Source organism: Micrasema longulum, unplaced genomic scaffold, assembly GCF_059751315.1.
Source record: "Micrasema longulum isolate JH-2025_06_02 unplaced genomic scaffold, ASM5975131v1 h1tg001033l, whole genome shotgun sequence".
NCBI classification, from domain to species: Eukaryota; Metazoa; Arthropoda; class Insecta; order Trichoptera; family Brachycentridae; genus Micrasema; species Micrasema longulum.
Genome location: NW_028278221.1, coordinates 377,345 through 396,611, shown reverse-complemented (window position 1 = coordinate 396,611; position 19,267 = coordinate 377,345). Strand labels below are relative to the sequence as shown.

At 33.1% G+C, this 19,267-nt stretch overlaps 1 protein-coding gene across 4 annotated transcripts in view; it reads right to left on the bottom strand.

Moving 5' to 3' along the window:
- Positions 1 to 19,267, bottom strand: part of syd (JNK-interacting protein syd) — a 46,761-nt gene that overhangs the window by 11,383 nt on the left and 16,111 nt on the right. For all 4 annotated transcript variants that reach the window (XR_015823478.1, XM_088232887.1, XM_088232886.1 and 1 more), the window contains 6 exons: positions 18,383 to 18,626; positions 12,530 to 12,763; positions 11,563 to 11,828; positions 7,372 to 7,532; positions 4,722 to 4,893; positions 2,620 to 2,855 (listed from right to left, as the gene is read on the bottom strand). Coding sequence is in view for 3 of the 4 variants with exons in the window: in XM_088232887.1 (XP_088089013.1) it covers positions 2,620 to 2,855; positions 4,722 to 4,893; positions 7,372 to 7,532; positions 11,563 to 11,828; positions 12,530 to 12,763; positions 18,383 to 18,626 (1,313 nt within the window). In the remaining variant the exon portion in view is untranslated. The remainder of the gene's footprint in view (positions 1 to 2,619; positions 2,856 to 4,721; positions 4,894 to 7,371; positions 7,533 to 11,562; positions 11,829 to 12,529; positions 12,764 to 18,382; positions 18,627 to 19,267) is intronic.

The window sequence follows — 19,267 nt, the reverse complement described above, 5'->3', positions numbered from 1 at the left end:
TGGTGTTCTATCCTCTCTGCCTACCCCTTAGGGGAAACAGTGTGATGATTTGTTGTTGTTGGTGTTGTCTAAAAATTTTGATATTTGTATTCAAATATTAAATTTTTTATAGCAGGTATAATATAATGTCTAATCTTGGTACAAACTCAATTTTTTTTTCATAAAAAAATAATATAGACACTAAGGCCCGGTTGTTTGGTCTTTAGTAAAAGTAGAGTTTTACTATAGTTTAATTTACCAACGATTTTGGTTTTACTATCGTTCTACTATCAGTGCGTTGTTTCACCCGCATTTTTACTGTAGTAAAATGTATCGATTCCAAAGCTCAAAAATTAAATATTGTACTTTTTTCATTTTTTACAAATGGTCACACTGTGGAATGTGACTTTGAAAACGTCAATACACGGAACAAATTAAACCACGTGACAACATGGCATGGTATTGAGTAAACGCAACACAATAACATCAGTAAACAGAATCTTATAATTATTATTTTTTTTAATACAATTTAATAAAATAAAACCCGAGTTACAATAACAATATTATAATATCTTATTTGAAAGCAAGAATGATAAGAAAAAATAAATGACAACTAAAATACTGTCAATCCAACAAGATAGCAAATTTTAGCTCTGGAATATTATAATGTAGGAATATAATATAATATTTATATGTTCTTTGTTCATGCTATTATTTATAATTTATAAAAATATTCTAAAAGTTTTTTAAAACTTTAACCGAATTATTTTTAAAAAGAAGACAAGATTTGACTGACACAAAATTGTCCGTCCGAGGTTTGGTGGAATAATACTGCCAAATTGTTTTCAATATGTTTTCGTTTTCTTGACAATAAGTACAAAATTTTATCATTGAAAGAACCCTCCGATTTATATTGATCATAATAAGCGTAATTCATTCCGTATTCGTAAATAAAATCAATTCTGAGAGACGTAAGCAAATAACGACAACCGGTAAACGTCAAAAAACGACGCCATCTTGATTATTCTACTATAGTAAAACGTTTTACTCGCCAACATTGGCGGGTTAAATTTTCAACTAATGGTTAAAGACTTTTACTATCCACCATTAGTTACTATAGATGAAACAACCCATTTTGTCAATTTTTTACTATTACTAACGATCAAACAACCGGGCCCTAGTTTAGTGGATATTAAATCATACAAGGCTCACCTCACCTTAATCAGTAATTTCATTTTAAACTTGGGCAATACATAAAAACAAAAAAAAAAACTCCCTCCCTAAACACAAACATTTTTCTCTATTAGAAATTATGTATGTAATGATTGTACATACTCATACATGCATATTTAAAATAAAATTAAAAACTTGGTTTTATAATGTATGTTTTTAATATTTTATTTTGTTGTTTTGTTTTAGGGAATCCATCCTTATAAGGCTGATTTGTGTCATATTGGTATAATATATCTATTCCCCAGATTAAAATTTTATGTCATTCAGAATAATAAACTTTGAAATATACCTAATAACATCTGGAGATAATGCTGAAAGATCATGAGAAGAATTTTATGCGTGCCAAATTGTATTCAAATAACACATGATCACTGAGTTCCTCCGCCAAGGCCGCACTCGCAGGAAATATTATTTATTTATTTATTATCGCCCAAAGGGCTTTTACATAGGTTATAAACAATTTACAAATGCAATTTAAAATGAAAAATAAATGTATAAAAACAAATGAAAATCTTAGAAACTCAATTTTTTTTTTTTTTTTTTAAGAATAGTTGATTCTTGAAGTTTGATAAAAGTATAGCAAATGCATTTGTTTTTTTGGTCATCGGTGTGTTTGTTCCCGAGAGAGTGAATTCTCGGGAACAGAGAATTAATGTGCGAATTTGATTTAGATATATTAATGTATCTAAAATAAATACGAAGCCTCGTTAGAGCCTATCAAGCACATTTAAATATATACATTTGACCAAATCAGGAACATCAAAAAGATTATTTACAACTTTATACAAAACAAGCCGATATGTTAGCTATTATTTTAAAAACTTTATTATTAAAAACAGATGTTAACTGAATATAAAAAAAAAAAACAGATATCTTGCTATTATTATCTAATAAAAGTTATATGTTTGATACTAGCAAAAGATATACATGTTTTTTTTTTAAAATAAATATTTAAATTTTGGTGGCCATTTTCAATGAGTTGTAACTTTAATTCAAATTCAAATTCACTCTTAGAAAATGGAAATCAAGTTGGGGTAGAATGGAGTTTGAACCTCGGACCTCTGATACGCGAGTCCGCAACACTAGCCGCGGGACCACACCCTATACATATTATGATACATTAAATGTGATTTTATGAATACTGATTTTTATTTGACTTAAAATTTAAGTAAAACCATTTATTTTGTCATCAAATGCTACGAATTTATTCACATGGTTTAGAGAACAGGTTGGTTTTGATTATTCCGAAACATCATTTCACTATAAGTTTGGATTTACTTGGAGAGCACAAATGCGCGCTCACCGATTTCATTAAAATCTTTTCTGCATTAAATATTCTTTTAAATGTAAATAGTGGTGATCCCGTTTGATTTGTGATTTCGGTATCAACACTATGATATAACTTACTTTTATTTGGTGTAGTTGGAGGAACTTCTCCTGCTTTGGATAGTGGAACAGAAATGATGACTCCATTTCCAGTACCGATCCACAGTCGGCCCGCACTGATGAGAAGTGCTGTGATTCTCACTAAAGAGAAGCCTAACTTGCCCGTCCCCAGCATCTTGCCGACATACGGTTCGATATCCACATCTTGAAGGTGCTCACACGTGTCAGCTTTGTACAGTCGAATGGTTGAATCCAGTCTGATAAGAAAACCAAGTATGTAGTCTTGTTTTATAGAATGGAATAATCGTAGTAAGGTTGAATATTAGAAATAGTGCAAGATAAATACTTTTAGAGCTAAATAATAGACGGTCAGGCAGAAATGACTCGCTGATTTAAAAGGTTAATTATACCAAAAACAAACATATATACATATTCTGAAAAAACAGTGTCTGCCATTTATTTTCGGATATGCACCCTAATAGATTGCTCATAATTATTCTCCCTGATAAATTTTCGTGTACCCACAAGGACCACCAGACTCCAACACATGTTCCAGTCTGAGTACAATAGGACAAACTTTACCCACCATTCTCCCCTCCCCTAGTGAGCATCCACAGAACGGCTAGTAATTATGATGAGCTGATCAGCTATCCTATCCATGGAATGGTCACCCCCTCAATTCTCCTCGTTTTTAATGTGTTTCTTTATTCATCTTCACTTTATTTCCTTTCTTCTTTCTTTCTTTTTTAGAATAAATAACATATTTGGTGTAATAATTATGATTTTATTTTGTTATTTTCTGTAATACTTTATGTACTTTTAACTGTATATTGTAAGAGCCCTCTGGGTGTTTATTAAATAAATATATAAATACCTTTTATTAATTTTTAAAATTATGCACATATGCTGACCTTTACTAATAGGGAGGCGGTTACGAACGCCATCTTCATCTGTACATATGAAGTTTTCTAAAATTCTTCAAATCCCGCTTTATCAACATTTTGATACACGTTTTTAGGAAGCTATGGCTATCGATGAGAAAAATGAAACGTTTTATTTAAAAATTAGTAAAGAACATGTTATTGAAAGTATTGTCCATCGCTAGCGACTAATTTCTCCCTTCTGGCAATATACGAATACCATCTCGAAAAAACAACTTATATTTTAAGATTATCCAAGAATCGAACCATTTTTTGGCATCTTCATAAGAATGGAAGTGCTGCTGAGCAAGGCCATGAGTCATGGATTGGAACAAGTAGTAATCGCAAGGTCCGGTGAATACGACGGGTGAGGTAGGACTTCCCATTTGAGCGTTCCTTGGTATGTTTTGACTGACATTGCAACACGTAGCCAAGCATTGTCATGCTGCAAAATGACTTTATCTTGTATTTTTCTTTTGGCCGTTTTTCCTTCAATGCTCAGCTCAAATGCATCAATGAGGAAGTTCGGAGGTTATTTTATTTGTTATGTGACATAATAATAGAAAATCATACTGATTTTTTATTGTTTTACGATTTAATCTCTTCCATTGAAAGATGCGTCGTTTTATTCTTCTTTTTTTTTTCATACAACTACCCTTATTCATACCTAATGGTGCACAGATGACTGCTTCGTAAAACTGCCGTGCTGAGGCAAAAAGTCGCATCTGCAGAATTGCAAATTTTACATTAGATTACTGTTTTATGCTTTGCCAGTCTGATTACTTTATTATTTTTTCAGAAGAGAATATCCCATATTAGTGGAGCAGAAATGACTTGTTGATCTAGTAAATATGTGAGGCTATCGAATATCTATTACAAAAAAACGCAAAGCTATTTTTTTTCAGTTACGACTTTTTGGCTTAGGAGAGCAGTACATAATTTTACTTACATGAATGTAAAATAATCAATTTAATGTTTCAACTATAATGCGAGTGGCCTGTTGTCTTTAATTTCATATATAAAGAAAAATTAAGTTTTCAGTATGAAAAAGAGAATATGCATAATTTTTTTTTACAAACATGTTCAATTACGATTGACATAAATTTAGATTTTACTTTATAAGTAGTCAAAGATAACTCTGTTAACTCCCCATTGTATTCGGGGCCCTGGGATTAATACAAGGTGGATAAATTTGATTATTACCTTATTGAAACCCAAACGCCATCACCAAGTGGAGCCAACTGTCTCACTTGACTCTCTTTTCTGGGATGAGCTTCGAAACTGTGCAAGATCTTGTGAGTCCGCGGAGAAACAACGTAGATACGACTGCGGTGACCGCACCACACAGTGTCTCCTACGCTCGCCAGACACCTCACTGTAGACAAAATAAATAGTTGCAAACACACAACAAAAATAATCGCGAATAGCATTGTAACACGATGAGTGGTCAAAGCTTAAACGGGATATTACCATGGGTAAATACATCGTTAAGTCAACATCCCAAAGTTGTTAATCCATGAATAAATAAAATTAATAAAAATGAATATAAGAATCAGCTGACGAATTGCATGCTTACAATTCAGCAGGATTTATACCATATGATCAAAAATAAACGGGAATCTCTAATTTTAAATGCCCACGCTGCACCAATCGGTAGTTTTTTTGCAGTCACGTTGGAAGCACTGTTTTTGACAATCTGTCAAAGTTTGACGGCGATCGGATGTTCAATATTCTGTCAGCATCTGTTTGAGTGAGTGGAAAAATTGCTGTGTGGCGATTTTTACAGTGGATAAAAAATTGGAACAAGTGTGACTCAAATTTTGTGTTGTTAATGAAATTTAATGTGCCGAATCATTGAATGTTGAATAAAGCCATTAGAGAATCCTGTACGTCAAAAACACGGGCATACAAATTGTATAAAAGGTTCAAAGACGTTTGTGAATGTTTATATGATGATAAACATACTGGACGTCCAACAACATCAGTCACCGAAGAAAACATTGAATCGGCAAAGCCAATCGTGTTGAAAAATGTATGTGTACCAATCCGAGAGCTTGTTGTGTTATTGAGCACCTCATATGGATCGGCAGATCATATTTTGACAGATGTTTTGGGCATGAATCGCGTCGCTGCACCCCTCGTTCCAAAAGCATTGAATTTGTGGATTCACAATTCAATTCAACAAATGGAAGGACAATTCGTGGATTTCACACCGCGATAATACGCCATCTCATACAGAGTTGATTGTTTCGGAGTTTTTGGCCAAAAATTCAACTAATGTCAATAATAATTTGCCAAGCACCGCATTCTCCAGACCAGGCCCCGTCTGAATTTTTTATTTTCCCAAGACTAAAATTGTTATTAAGAGGAACGCGCTTTGAGACGATTGATGTCATAAAAGAGAATTCGCAGTGAGAGCTAAAGGCCATACCTTTGCAGGCCTATAAAAAGTGCATGGACAATTGGATTAAGTGTTGGCATCAATGTATCGCCGCAAAATGGCGAGTATTTTGAAGAGGATAATAATGAAATTTAATGAAAATTAAAATTTTGCATTTTTTTGGCAAATTCCTGTTTATTTTTAATCACAAGGTATAATTGTAAATATATTTTTTAATCTTGCTTTATATTTTTGAACAATTTTTTTATATCATATATTTTGAAATATTATTGAGATTGAGCTTTAAAATATATTTTGTAGGTAGTTAATTATCTAGTGTAGTCACACAATTTTATGTATTATATGCTGTTTTAGGTAGTGTGTTTAAAACCTTCGCAGTATATATAAAAATTGAGTGAAATGCAGATTTGCAATTTTGGCAATGGCTTAACGATATATATTTCTACTTTTATATTTTATGTATGACAATTTTAATGCCTGACTAAGGAAGGATTGAAACGGGGGAAACGCTTAGGATGACAAAAGAAGATAAGGAAGAGGTCGCATACACAATTAAGTCAGGAAATTAAAAATTAGAATCAAGATATTTCACATCATCTATATAATATTAAGACATTTCACAGTGCACATAAATCGCCTAATAAATGCAAACGCAAAATTCATTCAAAACGATAAAATAAATCGCAATACGATGTAGACATATTTCCATTACGCTAGTATATTTAAATTATATGATTATGTAGGGAATATCGTGGCATATATTGTAGGATTATCTGGTCAAGGAAGAATGAATGCATTTATAACAAAATTCCAGGTTTCATCATTCGATACTAGAATTTAAAACCACCATTACAAAATATAAAAAAAATAAATGATAAACTTCTTATAAAAAAAACTGACAGTAAAAGTATATCACACCCCGGCGTAAAAGCAATTGATTAAACCATTTTTTGTATATGTAGTAAAACAGTTCTTTCAACTGCACAAATTAAATTCACAACTGAATTTAAGATAATACGTATAAATATTGAAATATTTAAAAGCGTGCATAATTTTTTGCCATGAATTTTTTAATATTTTTTCAGCAATAAATCTTATTCCTTAAAAAAAAAACAATTTCTCAAAATAAAATTCCCAAAAAATATTTCCAAATGAATTATCAAATTTTGCAATCCATAAATTATTTTGCCAGGGTGTGATCAGAACTCATTTATTTATTTAAAATATACATGTAAATTACATACCTGCCAATTACAATGTACATATAAGTATTTAACACAAGCAAGATTGTGTTGATTTTGTTATCTTGCATATATACGTTTGTCTGATTCTTATTCTTATTCTTAAAAAGTATTATTTTTTGAGTGTTAAAAAACTGTTAAATTTGGAACTGAATTGAAATTTATTTTAAAAAATGTAGATTACCTGTCTGGCTATCATGACTGGACATACCTGAATGCTGCGGACCGCCGAGGGTGATTAAGTGGTACCGGGACAGATCCCAGGTCCCATTGGATGCCCGGGCAAACACTCCTACTGTTCCATCCGCCAGAGCAACTACTACTCGTGACGAACACTCCACTATTGCCAAGACCGCATCCTTCAATTGAACTCTAAAAAGATATATCATAATTGAGATCAAAGATGTTTATCAGTTGAGGTATTAAGGTGTTTGTTAAGACGACTGCCTCACGCATGAAGATTTCGGTTTTGATTTTTAGTAAGATCACAATAATAATATGATTATTCTCAAACTTGTGTGTTTTTCAGATTAGTACAAATTTATTATTGAATTAAAATGTACAAATTTGGAATAACGTTGGCATCATCAAGACTGGTATCTTTACTGTTGATACAAATCTATTAAAATCAGGAAGGATAAGGAAGTATTCGTATTTAGAGCATTAGTTAACTTAATTTTATGAAAAATTGTGCACAAAACTATACCACACGTCTTTTCATGATATAGAGCATATTGTGATGAAAACAAATATAATAAAATCTTCAAAAAAGCCTATAAGAAGACATTTAAAACCGGGTATAATTTGACCCAACACCGCCACGTACATATTTGTTTGACCCAGCGGGCTTTAAGAGTTAAAGGTAGTGTAACGTACGCGTTACCACGTGTGTGTGTGCGCTGGTTCGTCACCCGCGTCTGCCGCAGTCAGGCTTCCCGGCGTAAACGAGAAGCCGCGCTCCCAGACAGAGTCAAAGACAAAGTCGGAAGGTAGGGGCACAGCTGCGCCGACCGCAAGTCAACCTCAATAGCCCTGAAAAGGACTTTCCACCTGGTCCAAGTGGTGTAGAGAGGCGAAGGCAGTCAGCTGGCAGAGCGGAGCAAGTGCAGGAGGGCGAACAGGGCGGACGGCTGAATAAAATACGTCTGAACTGTTCAGAGTTCGGAACTCAACTGATTTAATTATTGACAGGTTACACGCCTTATAAAGCGATGCGCGTCGGGCCCCGTGAGTCAGCCGTCCCACCCGCTTCGGCTGCCTGGGAGTGGTGGGGGTAGCTCACCCCCGCCACTAGCCACATGCCGCCGGCCGCAGGTGGCGTAAATACGGGCTATTTCGTCGGCAGCCGCGACGCGCACAACATGATTACAATTTTATTTATGATATTCTGTGGCTATATTTTGCCCCGGTAATACTGAGGCCAGGCTCGAAAGTGAATACTTTAGCTTTATTGAGAGCCTAGCACTCAGTCGTACATATACCGGGGATTCTATCTAGTTATTTGATTACATATACATATTTTATATTACGCGTCCGGAACAGGTAGCATTGTGAATGTTACACAGTGCATAGTAAATAACCCAGCCAGGTGACACATTTCACATGGCCACTTGTCTTCATCGCAACCAAAATATAAACGAAGTGAAGATGTATTATTTGCAATGAAATTACATGCTGAGATCAGTGTTTGTACATATTACAACAAATGATTTATAGTTAACAGACACGTTACAAGTACTAAGAAAATGGCATGGTGGGTGGGTCTTCCGTGCCTTCCTTCTCTAACGGACTTCTATCATTATCAAACATGATGCTATGCAGAAATACGCCATTTTGTGTGTTAAAAAAATGCTTTAATTGCACTGCAATTGTGAAAAACAAAAAATACATATCATTTCATTCTTAAATACAATCCAGTTTGTGGATAATCAGTTGTATTTTACAGGAGATCAAAAAGAAGAATAAAAACCTTATTTGTGGAACACTAAGTTCACGTATGTAATCAAATGGGTTTTCAATGAATGTAATATATATTTTTATATACAATCACAGAAAAAAACTTTCTAGAAGTTCCGAAAACATGCATGTTGGAGAAATTGTCGCACTTTGACTGTTTTTTGCCAGCCATATTTATTTCCTACAATTTACAAAACAAGGAGCACCATTTTATTAGTTTTTAATATTACATTCGATTGAACTCATTCAGGAGAAAAAAAAATTACATTAATATCGCAAAAAAATGCAATGAAACCATTTTCTGCTTTATCTTAGACAAGCGGAACCCGGCAATGCTTTGCTATTGGTAGATTTGAGTACATACTCGTATATACTTTAAATGAACACAATCAAACATTTGATATCAATTATTGTATTTAGTATTTTTGTGTTTCGGTTTACATAAATTGTGAGGACAGAGAATTTTAATAAATAGCCGCCATTTGAACATTGTTTTCCTGTCACTGTCTTGCAGAAGCCTCCCCGATACTGTGCGAAAAAGACAACTGTATGTCAGACCTTTTGTTAGAATATACAAAATTGACGTTTTGTTGTCCTGTTTTCCGCACCTCTAAACTGAACCGATTTTGTTATTTTTTTTAGAATAAAAAAAATTGTATCGATACATTTCGTGTTTTTCAAAAATAGTTATATTTGTATACCGAGCGCCCGAAGACAGCAGATAAAACTGGGCTTTTTTACGGCTTTGGATGGTTCTAGTTCCCATAATAAACATTTTTTATAAATACAATAGGGACATGCCAATGGTAAATATCTATAGTGTGTAAAAAATCACTGCTCTAGTGCCATAATCCAAAGAGAAAATACGGAAATATGTTTGTATGAAGAAAAGTCGGACCGTGTTTCCTCTTAAGATGAAACATTATTATGTATACTTGAAAAACTTTACTAAAAAATCTTCAGTAAAAACCATTTGGATAAACGTAAAAAAGATGCAACTTTTCATTGGTAAGTAAGTACCTAGGTACTTGTTTATGATTGAATTTCAAATCTAGAAATAATTTACGGAATTTAAGGAAGTAATCTGATTGGGATCCATAAAAAACTAATGTTGTTTGTAAACATTCAAAAACAACTTTTTTTATGAACAATAAAATTCCATCCTTCCAATGAGGAATTCCAGCCCAACCCGGAATCAAATTTAAAAAATGTTTTCGTGTACACGTGAATATTTAAAAATTTTGAAGTAGGATGAAATATCTCAAAAACGCACGTAAAAATAAATAAAAAATGTTAAAAATAGTATTCATTTTAAAATCGTAAATAATGACGTCACTCCTTATATCTACATGTAGTATTTCCGGTTTCCGCTTTAAAGCCCCCGCACCTTGTAAGGAACGTTTTGACCATAGAAAAAAAAGAGTATAATTTGTACAATTTGACATTTCAACCAGAGGTTATGTCAACTTTCTAGGTTTTCCTAAATCGAAACGTTCGTAAAAACAACCATAACATAGAAATAAGCAAATTATGATCAACTAAATGAAGTAATCAAAGCAATATTCCATAGATTCTTGTCAGGTCAGTGAAAGTAAGAACGCCAACCGTTTCATGACGTCACTACTGAAAAGTGACACACTGATTACAGTCATTTGGCGCGGTATTTGATAAATGTAACTTTAAAAAATCGTATCTTTGTAAATAACGCACAAAAAAAATATATATATATTTTTGCTTAGTTAAATAGTAAGCTAATAGAAAAAAAATAATTAGAAAACAGTGGAATTCCTCATTGTTTTATATGCATTCTGGGCGAATGCAGCCCTGGTGAAAGATAAAAAAAACATTTACACTTCTAACTCTTTTTCTACTTAATAAATTGAAGATTTTAAGAGCTATAAATCGGTAGTCAAATGGCAGAAGGGACCATCTGTATTTTTGTCTATGTTTTAGTTTTCAAAAGTTTTAATTAATATTTCAGTAAATACACGAAGATTTTTTTTTGAAAATCAGTGTCATTTAGAATGGTAATTTATTATTAAAAAGCAACACTAAAATATTTTAGTTTAGGATTAATGTCTTGAAATTGAGACGTATTTCAGCACTCCTGAACATTTTTGAAAATTACAGATGGTCCCTTCTGCCATCTGACTACCGAAACGAAAAAGATCTACATTTTGCTAAAAAACCGTACGAAAATCGGTCCAGTAGTTATGCAGTCTATAGACACATAAGAACATTGCCTTTTATATATATAGATGTGTAGCTGGTAAATGAAGAAATTGTATATTTATTATATATCAGTGTTGATAACCATATTGATCAGAAATCGCTTTCATGGGTTCAAGTAAAATTAGGTTTTGTTTAGCATTTTGTCAAGCATCTAGTTTAAAGATGCGAGTATCCTAACATTTATAGATTCTGTGTTATTTAACGAGTACTTTACCTTCCGAGACAAACATTCCACTCTTTGACAGCGGAATGCAGATAAAGCATCCCACTCTGTGCGCCGAGCCACATGGTTGGTAATGCAGTCGAAGGCTTCGGGACAAATGGTTTGTTTTCTTTCTCTGCGGTAGTTTCTGGAGGATCGGTAAGTGGCGGATCGTCATCAACATCTGCTGCAACTTCAGCTTTATCTAATTCATTATCGCTTAATTTATTTTCCTCCGAGTCAGTTGGTGTCGCAATTGTGTCTTCTCCAACTGTTATCTGCAACGAAAATAAAATATATTCCTCACAGTTTATAAATAAATTCATACTCATTACTACATACTTTCAATCTTCTTTACTTCACTTAAGCAAGGAAAAAAGCTTAAATATATATATTTTTTTAAATAAATATTTGCGCTCTTATGATTTACTCAAATATTTCATTTAGAGGGCCATTTTCAACAAGTTGTAAATAAATCACTGTTAGAAAATGGGATTTGAACCACGAACTATTGATCCGTGAGTACCCTCAATACAATGAATTATAATATATTTTTAAAAAACTGTTTAGTCAAAAAAAACTTGAAAAATCTATTTCTCAGCATTTCCCGGTAAGGAATACATTATAAGCAAATCATATGTATGTTTATAACAATAATCTAAAAAAATAACAAAAAAATGGATGTTCAAACATAGCCAGAATGCTAAATTGTTACACAGTTTGATCATTGGAACAGGGTTGTGGTCCTGTGGTAGTGACCCGACTCACAGATTAATGGTAGGCGTGTTAGCCTACCATGCTCGAGGTTTGAAATATAGATCTTCCATCAAATGAAAATTATTTAGGTGTGCTGCAATTGGAGTACTAATTCATTGCTCTATCCACCGCCAGGTGTGGATAGGAAAATGATGATGATGATGTTTGTAGTTACGACAAAATAAGATTGAAGATACAAGTAGCAAACAAGAATTATAATTACCAGAGTAACCAATCCCGCCGGCATTTCTACTTGGCCAGGATTGTTATTAAAGGGGGCAATGGCAGCCAAAGCGGTATTCTGGAGTTCCGTTGCTGTTGGCTCAATTATTGTGTTGTCATTATCATCTTCAAAGTCCTCGGAAGTAACACCAGCCACTGAGGCGATGCACAGAAGGTGGTTGTCACACACACTAAATGTTGACAAGATGTCGGCTGGATTATTTGCATCGATAACCTACAAAATAGAAAATATCATCTTGTATGCCGAGTAATAAAGCATAACTGTTACTTCATTTCGTTTAAATATTTATATCTATACTATTTATTCAAACTTTGCTTCCATACTGTAGGGATTGCAAGGTTCACACTCGAGCCTTTTTTTCAATGTGTATATTTATGATATCGGAGAATGTTCAAGTTTGCGCAATTCCTGATCTGACATCTCGGCATATCATATTGGATATGAGGTTTCTTTATGAAATTGTAAATAATTTAATTGATAGCCCACAAATTGTCAGAAGCATTATATATATTGAGTCCATGTCTGTCATTATGTACTTTTCAGCATTGCATGCTCACAGACTAATTACACGAAAAATAGCCATTTTCTAATAATACAGGCTACCTGACAGATTTGGTGACACCCACGTATTACACTGTAAATACAACATTTTTGTCAGGTCTAAATATATCTGTAGGATTTTGGTTGTTGATGCAGGGTTGTGAACATAAGAAGCAAGGTTGGCTTTCAACATGCATTTATTAAACAGATAATAAATGTGTGTGTGTCATTGATTACTGGACTTGATTTTTACACACACTACCTACATCTAATGAATTATTTTGAAATGTTTATAATAAATCTAAATGTACATGAAAACAAGATGTGTAAAAAGCTTAGTTGCGTTTTTATGAATTAGATTGAATTTATCCTAGTAGAAGCTGGGTATAAAGGCTAAAAATCAATAAATCCTCAGGCAAACGCCAATATTGTGAATTTGCATTTCAGAAAGTTTTAAAATACATATAAACAAACAAACAAACTATCACGCCGTTTCTCCGTAGGGGTAGGCAGAGAGGATAGAACGCCACAACACTCTATCTTGGCATACAGACCTCGCTTCCTCTACATTCATACATCTTCTCATGCACGCACGCCGATTATTCCTACTTTCGACATGTCCATCTTCAAGTATTTGATGGACTTGATCGTGCCATATCTTTCTCGGTCTTCCTCGTTTTCTGCATCCATCAACATTTGAATCGTAGATCCTTTTAGCAGTTCTTTCGCTGTCTATTCGCCCTAGATGTCCAAACCATGCAGCACTTTCTTGATTCTGTCGATAATGCATGTCTCAGCCTTATACACTTCACGGATCTTGACATTTGTGCACCTATCATACGTCGTTTTACCACACATTCGCCTGGGGGATCGCATTTCGACAGCATTCAACCTACTTTCATCATTATTTTTCCAATTCCATACTTCGCTCCCATACATTAGAGTTGGCACTAGAACTCCGTTGTGAACTGCTAGTTTAGCCTCCTGCGATAAACATTTGTTTGCCAAAGTAGATTTCAGTGCACCGTTCATCCTGTTCCCGGCACTAGTCCTCCTTTCAATATCTTTCTCGGCCTTTCCGTCCCTAGTAAACATACTTCCCAGGTACACAAATTCTTCTACCTGATTCAGAATATCTCCGTTCACGCTGATCTCACATTTAGTTATATTTTCATCCCTTTCAAAAACCATCACTTTCGATTTATCAACATTCATAAGCAAATCGCTTTTCTTGCATACATCGTAGACTTTTGTTACCAAGAATTGCAGGTCTTCTTTGCTGCTAGCAAGAAGCACGGCATCATCCGCATACAGAAGACAGTTAACAGTTATACCACTCATTTTTGCTCCCATTCTTAAATCTTTCAGTTCTTTTATACAGTTATCGGTGTATATGTTAAACAACCATGGTGACATTACACATCCTTGTTTGACTCCTTTCAGAATACTAAACCACGATGTGAATGATCCATTCACCTTCACACATGCTGTGCTGTCCTTATACAGTGACGCAATAGCCCTTGTCAGGTTACCATTCACTCCATACCCGATTAAACCTTCCACAATTTATCTCTGTCAACTCAATCAAATGCCTTTTGCAGATCGACAAATGCGCAGAAAAGTTTCTGGTGTTTAGCCAGAAACTTTTCTGTCATATTTTGCAGAGCAAATATTTGATCCATACATCCTCTTTCATTCATAAATCCACTTTGTATATCCCAAACTCTATCTTTAGTCACTTTTCTTAGTCTCTCAATCAGTATTCTGCCATAAATCTTTCCAACAGCGCTCAAAAGGCTGATAGCTCTATAGTTTCCGCAGTCCACCCTAGAGCCTTTTCCCTTGTATAGAGGCATAACAACAGCTCTCCTCCAATCAGGAGGAGTGTATTCCTCCTCTAAACATAGGTTAAAGAGCTTATGTAGCTATACAAAAATTATTTCTCCACCCGCCTTTATAAACTCTGTGGCAATGTTATCATAACCTTGCGCTTTCCCATTCTTCATATACTTAGGAGCATTTTTAATTTCTTCCATACTTATCTCATTCTCATCGTCATCTGCATTTATGTTTATTTATTTATTTTGTTTATTTGGATAACCAACAGCTATAATTATCTTTTATATATATTACAAAACAAATAACAAATAAGCCAATTACAGGTTTTCACATGTAGCATCACAGTGAGTTAAAAAAGATTCTCGAACATAAAATGAATAGTAATTAAATGTAAATTCAATAGAAAAGAAAAAATACTATGAATTATTTCGAAAGCAAACGCCGTACGTCATTAAGATTATTTGCAAATAAATCTATGTTAAATGATTTATTTATTACATTAAAATTATTAAAAGTTCGCCATAAATATGAATTTTGCCTATAATTAGATGAAACAAGAGGTATGTTGGAGAAGATGGTTATTTCTTAAAACTTTGGAAGGAACATTGATAGAAAGTTTGCATAGTAGTTCAGGACAGTCAATTGAACCAGAGGCAATTTTAAGTAAATAAATTATATCCGCTATTTCCCGACGTTTTTGCAGAGGCAATAGGTGATGTTTTTTACATACATGAATATACTGGTCGGATTTAAACTCAAGTTTCAACCGGAAACACATGAACTTTACGAATTTTTAAAAAATATTCTCAATGCGTGATATCTGCACATTGTACATAGGATTCCATATTTGTGATGCATATTCTAAGTTGCTTCGCACTAATGTACTGTAAAGGATTTTAAGTGTCTTTGCCATAGTGAACGACGTAGAGCTACGCATAACAAAGCCAAGCGCACGCGATGACTTTTTTATGATGCCGTCAACATGTTTACTTGAGAAGGTGGTACGCTGGTTATATTTTCTGTGTGCGTTTCGTACACCTCCTCAAAATATTCCTTCCATCTTGCTTTAATTCCACTATCATAAAATTTAGTTTTAAGCAGATTATACTTCACTAAAACAGTAGATCTGATGGAATTTTTTTAGAAAGTGTATGTATTTATATAGAGCTAGAATATATTTTATCTACATAAGATCTAAAAAACATTCAAATTTTCATGAATCATAATCAACTCAGACTGTGCTAAAAACTCCCTTTGCAAATGGTGCTGTAATGTCTTGTTACATTATGCAAAAGATGAAATATTCTAAAACAAGGGTATCTTTAAAAAAAAAAAAAAAACAAGTATTTTTTGTTAAATAATCTATTTTCCATAACTTAAAAAAATAATCATAAAACTTAAATTGGGTATAAAAAAATATGACTTCATTATTTACAAAACAGAGATATAACAACATTCTATGTAGACTTATGTGACATCATAGCCATACGAGTTATGGGTTTAGTTATCTCAAAATTCTTGTAAACAAATAAGTATAGATACTCGTAAGTACCCCCCAGAGAAGGTAATTTTTTTTTTAACAAAATTTTTGGTATGATAAAAATACTTTAAAACTCTATTTTACTTTATTATTATTATAGTATTATTTTACTCTACTTTCTTACTTTTAAAACAAATTTTTCTTTAAACTATTTTTATCTGGTTTTGTTGAGTTTTTTTCTTCTTAATAATATTTTTCAGAGCATCATAAACAAAATTATATATGTTCATTATTTTATACGTATACAGTATTTTGTCTGTACTCTTTTTATTTGATTATTAATTAAAACTAATGTCTGAGCACCCGATGACAAACTATTAATTAATAGTTTGTCGGGACAAAATATATTTTAATACTTTATTTTCTTTATAATGTATTAATATTGTAAACATGTGTATATTTGATTGAATAAAGACTATGAAAAAAATTTTTTTTTTTAAATCCAGAAATGTATAGTGACGGCAATTTCTGTTAAGTAACATTTTAAAGATTGTTCAGGAGATTAATAAAACAATGTACCTTTTAATTAGAGATGAAAATAATCGACTAAATTTACTAATCGAATGATTAGTCATCGAATGAATGAAATAATCGAATGAATCATTAATTTCCGGTATAATATAGACAATAGACACAGAAATTTATTCAAAGACAAACTCCGTTTTTTGGGAGAAATATCCATGCTTTGGAAATGCTAAGTACTTTTTTTTCCTTTATAAGAAGAGCCTTCGAGCAAAATGTGATAACATTGGCCAAAAACAAGTGACATAGATTTACAAATTAAAATTAAAAACAACACAAATAGAAAGAAATAACAATATGGACACAAGCAAAAAACGATACCTACATTGTATGAAAACTTCAAGTTAGTTACATTCTAGAATATTTTCAAATGTTTTGAATTTTTGTTTTACTTAAACTAATAATATTATATGAAAAACAGAAGTCACGTTCTAATACGGATTTTATTTCTAGAAAGCCAGGACGTGAATACGAAAAAAGTCGTGTATTTATTGTAAGTAACCCTAATAAAAAAAGTATTACAAAAAATATATTTAAAAAAAAAACAAATTAATACTGTTTTTCAAACAAACAAATGGGAAAATGGAGACATGGTTTGAAAATTTAAAAATACCACCCGTAGAGCAACAAATTATAAACCTACATAGGTAGGTACGTCAGTTTGTTTTTTTTTAACTATGGCAATAATAATGTAAACCATGATCCTTACTTATAATTATGGTCTGTGGTTATCATTACTTGACATAACCTAATATTTATCTGCCAAACAAAGGATGAAAATTAAAATATTTTTGTTTCATATTTATTGTTTAGGTCACGCGTGTAAAACTACAATCAGCTGTTATTGTGTTGATATTTCAGATCGGACGGATTTGATATAAATTTTATTATTATTAAGTACACAAATAGGTTAGCAGCAGACCTATAAAAATACGTCACTTTATTTTCAACTATCACGTCTGCCAGATCCCAGCGCCCATTGCGTCATAACGAATTAGTTGGCGATGAAAGTAGTCGAATGAAAGTAGTCGGCGTAATGCTCGCCTATTGGTCTATTTGTAGTCGAATGAATTTAACGCACGCCTATTGGTCTATTTGCATTCGAGTGAATTCATTCGACTACATTACTGCATTCGGGCTTTCATTCAACTGAATCAAGTAATTGAATGTAGTCGACTACTTCCATGGCTACTTTTGATCATGGATATTTTTTATTGATAACCAAAAGGAAAATTACGTAATCTGATTTTGAAAAAACATTTAAGGATATTTCATCACTACGAAATTGTGTAATCTTAAAGAAAAATTAAAAATATTTACTTTTAAAAAGAAAGTTCACTTAACAGATATTGCTGGCGCAACAACGGTACATTAATTAAAGTTGAACTTACTGTAACAGTACTATTGGAGTGCGTGCTAGAGCAAATCCACACAAATGAGGACATGTTTGTTTGCTGTGGCTGTGCCCAAAATGTCAGGTTGTCGGGATCCCCATGAGCTTGGTGAGTAGTTGCTCCCCTAATCTCATCAGCCAGGGAGGAAGGACCCCCTTCACCATCTGGGAGGTGGCCTCCTGACATGTTGACACCAGCACCGCACCAAAACTTGACTCCGGGATTAGTTTCAGTCAGGGGTCTGAGAGGAAACAAATTCATTATTGACAGATATGTTTTAACAGAGATGAAGCTCCTCTCTAGGCATTAGCTGGTTTAAGTGATCACATTACACACTGGTAACATTCACCATTTTGCCTATGTTTTGACATCCATTCTTTCATCTGTAGTTTTTTTGTGAAGTAGAGCTGAAACACTTATGACTATGAGTGAGATTCTACTGAATAACTTCATCTTACCCTCATACCAGAATTGGAAAAATGATGAATACATATGATATGTTGGATGTGGTTCGCTTCAAGAGAACAACATAAAATATACATATGGGACTTCATTGCATCGTTCCAGCATAATTAAAAATTTGTTTCGAAGCATCTTTGAAGAACATTTGGACATGCTTGAATACAGTTGATTAAATTAGTTTTTTTTAAATCAAGTTATACAAAAAACGCGTCATGTTTTATTTGATGCATCAAGGTATATTATTATGTTTAACTATTCTTAAATCTCTGTAACACTATCGAATGTTGGATTATATGCGGAGACGACGGCTTACTAAGGATGCTGGGTTATGACCTCATGGCAAGTGTTGTGGACATACAAATCAAGAGATGCGAGGTTTGAATCTCGCTCTATCATAACTTCATTCACCTTTTCTAATAG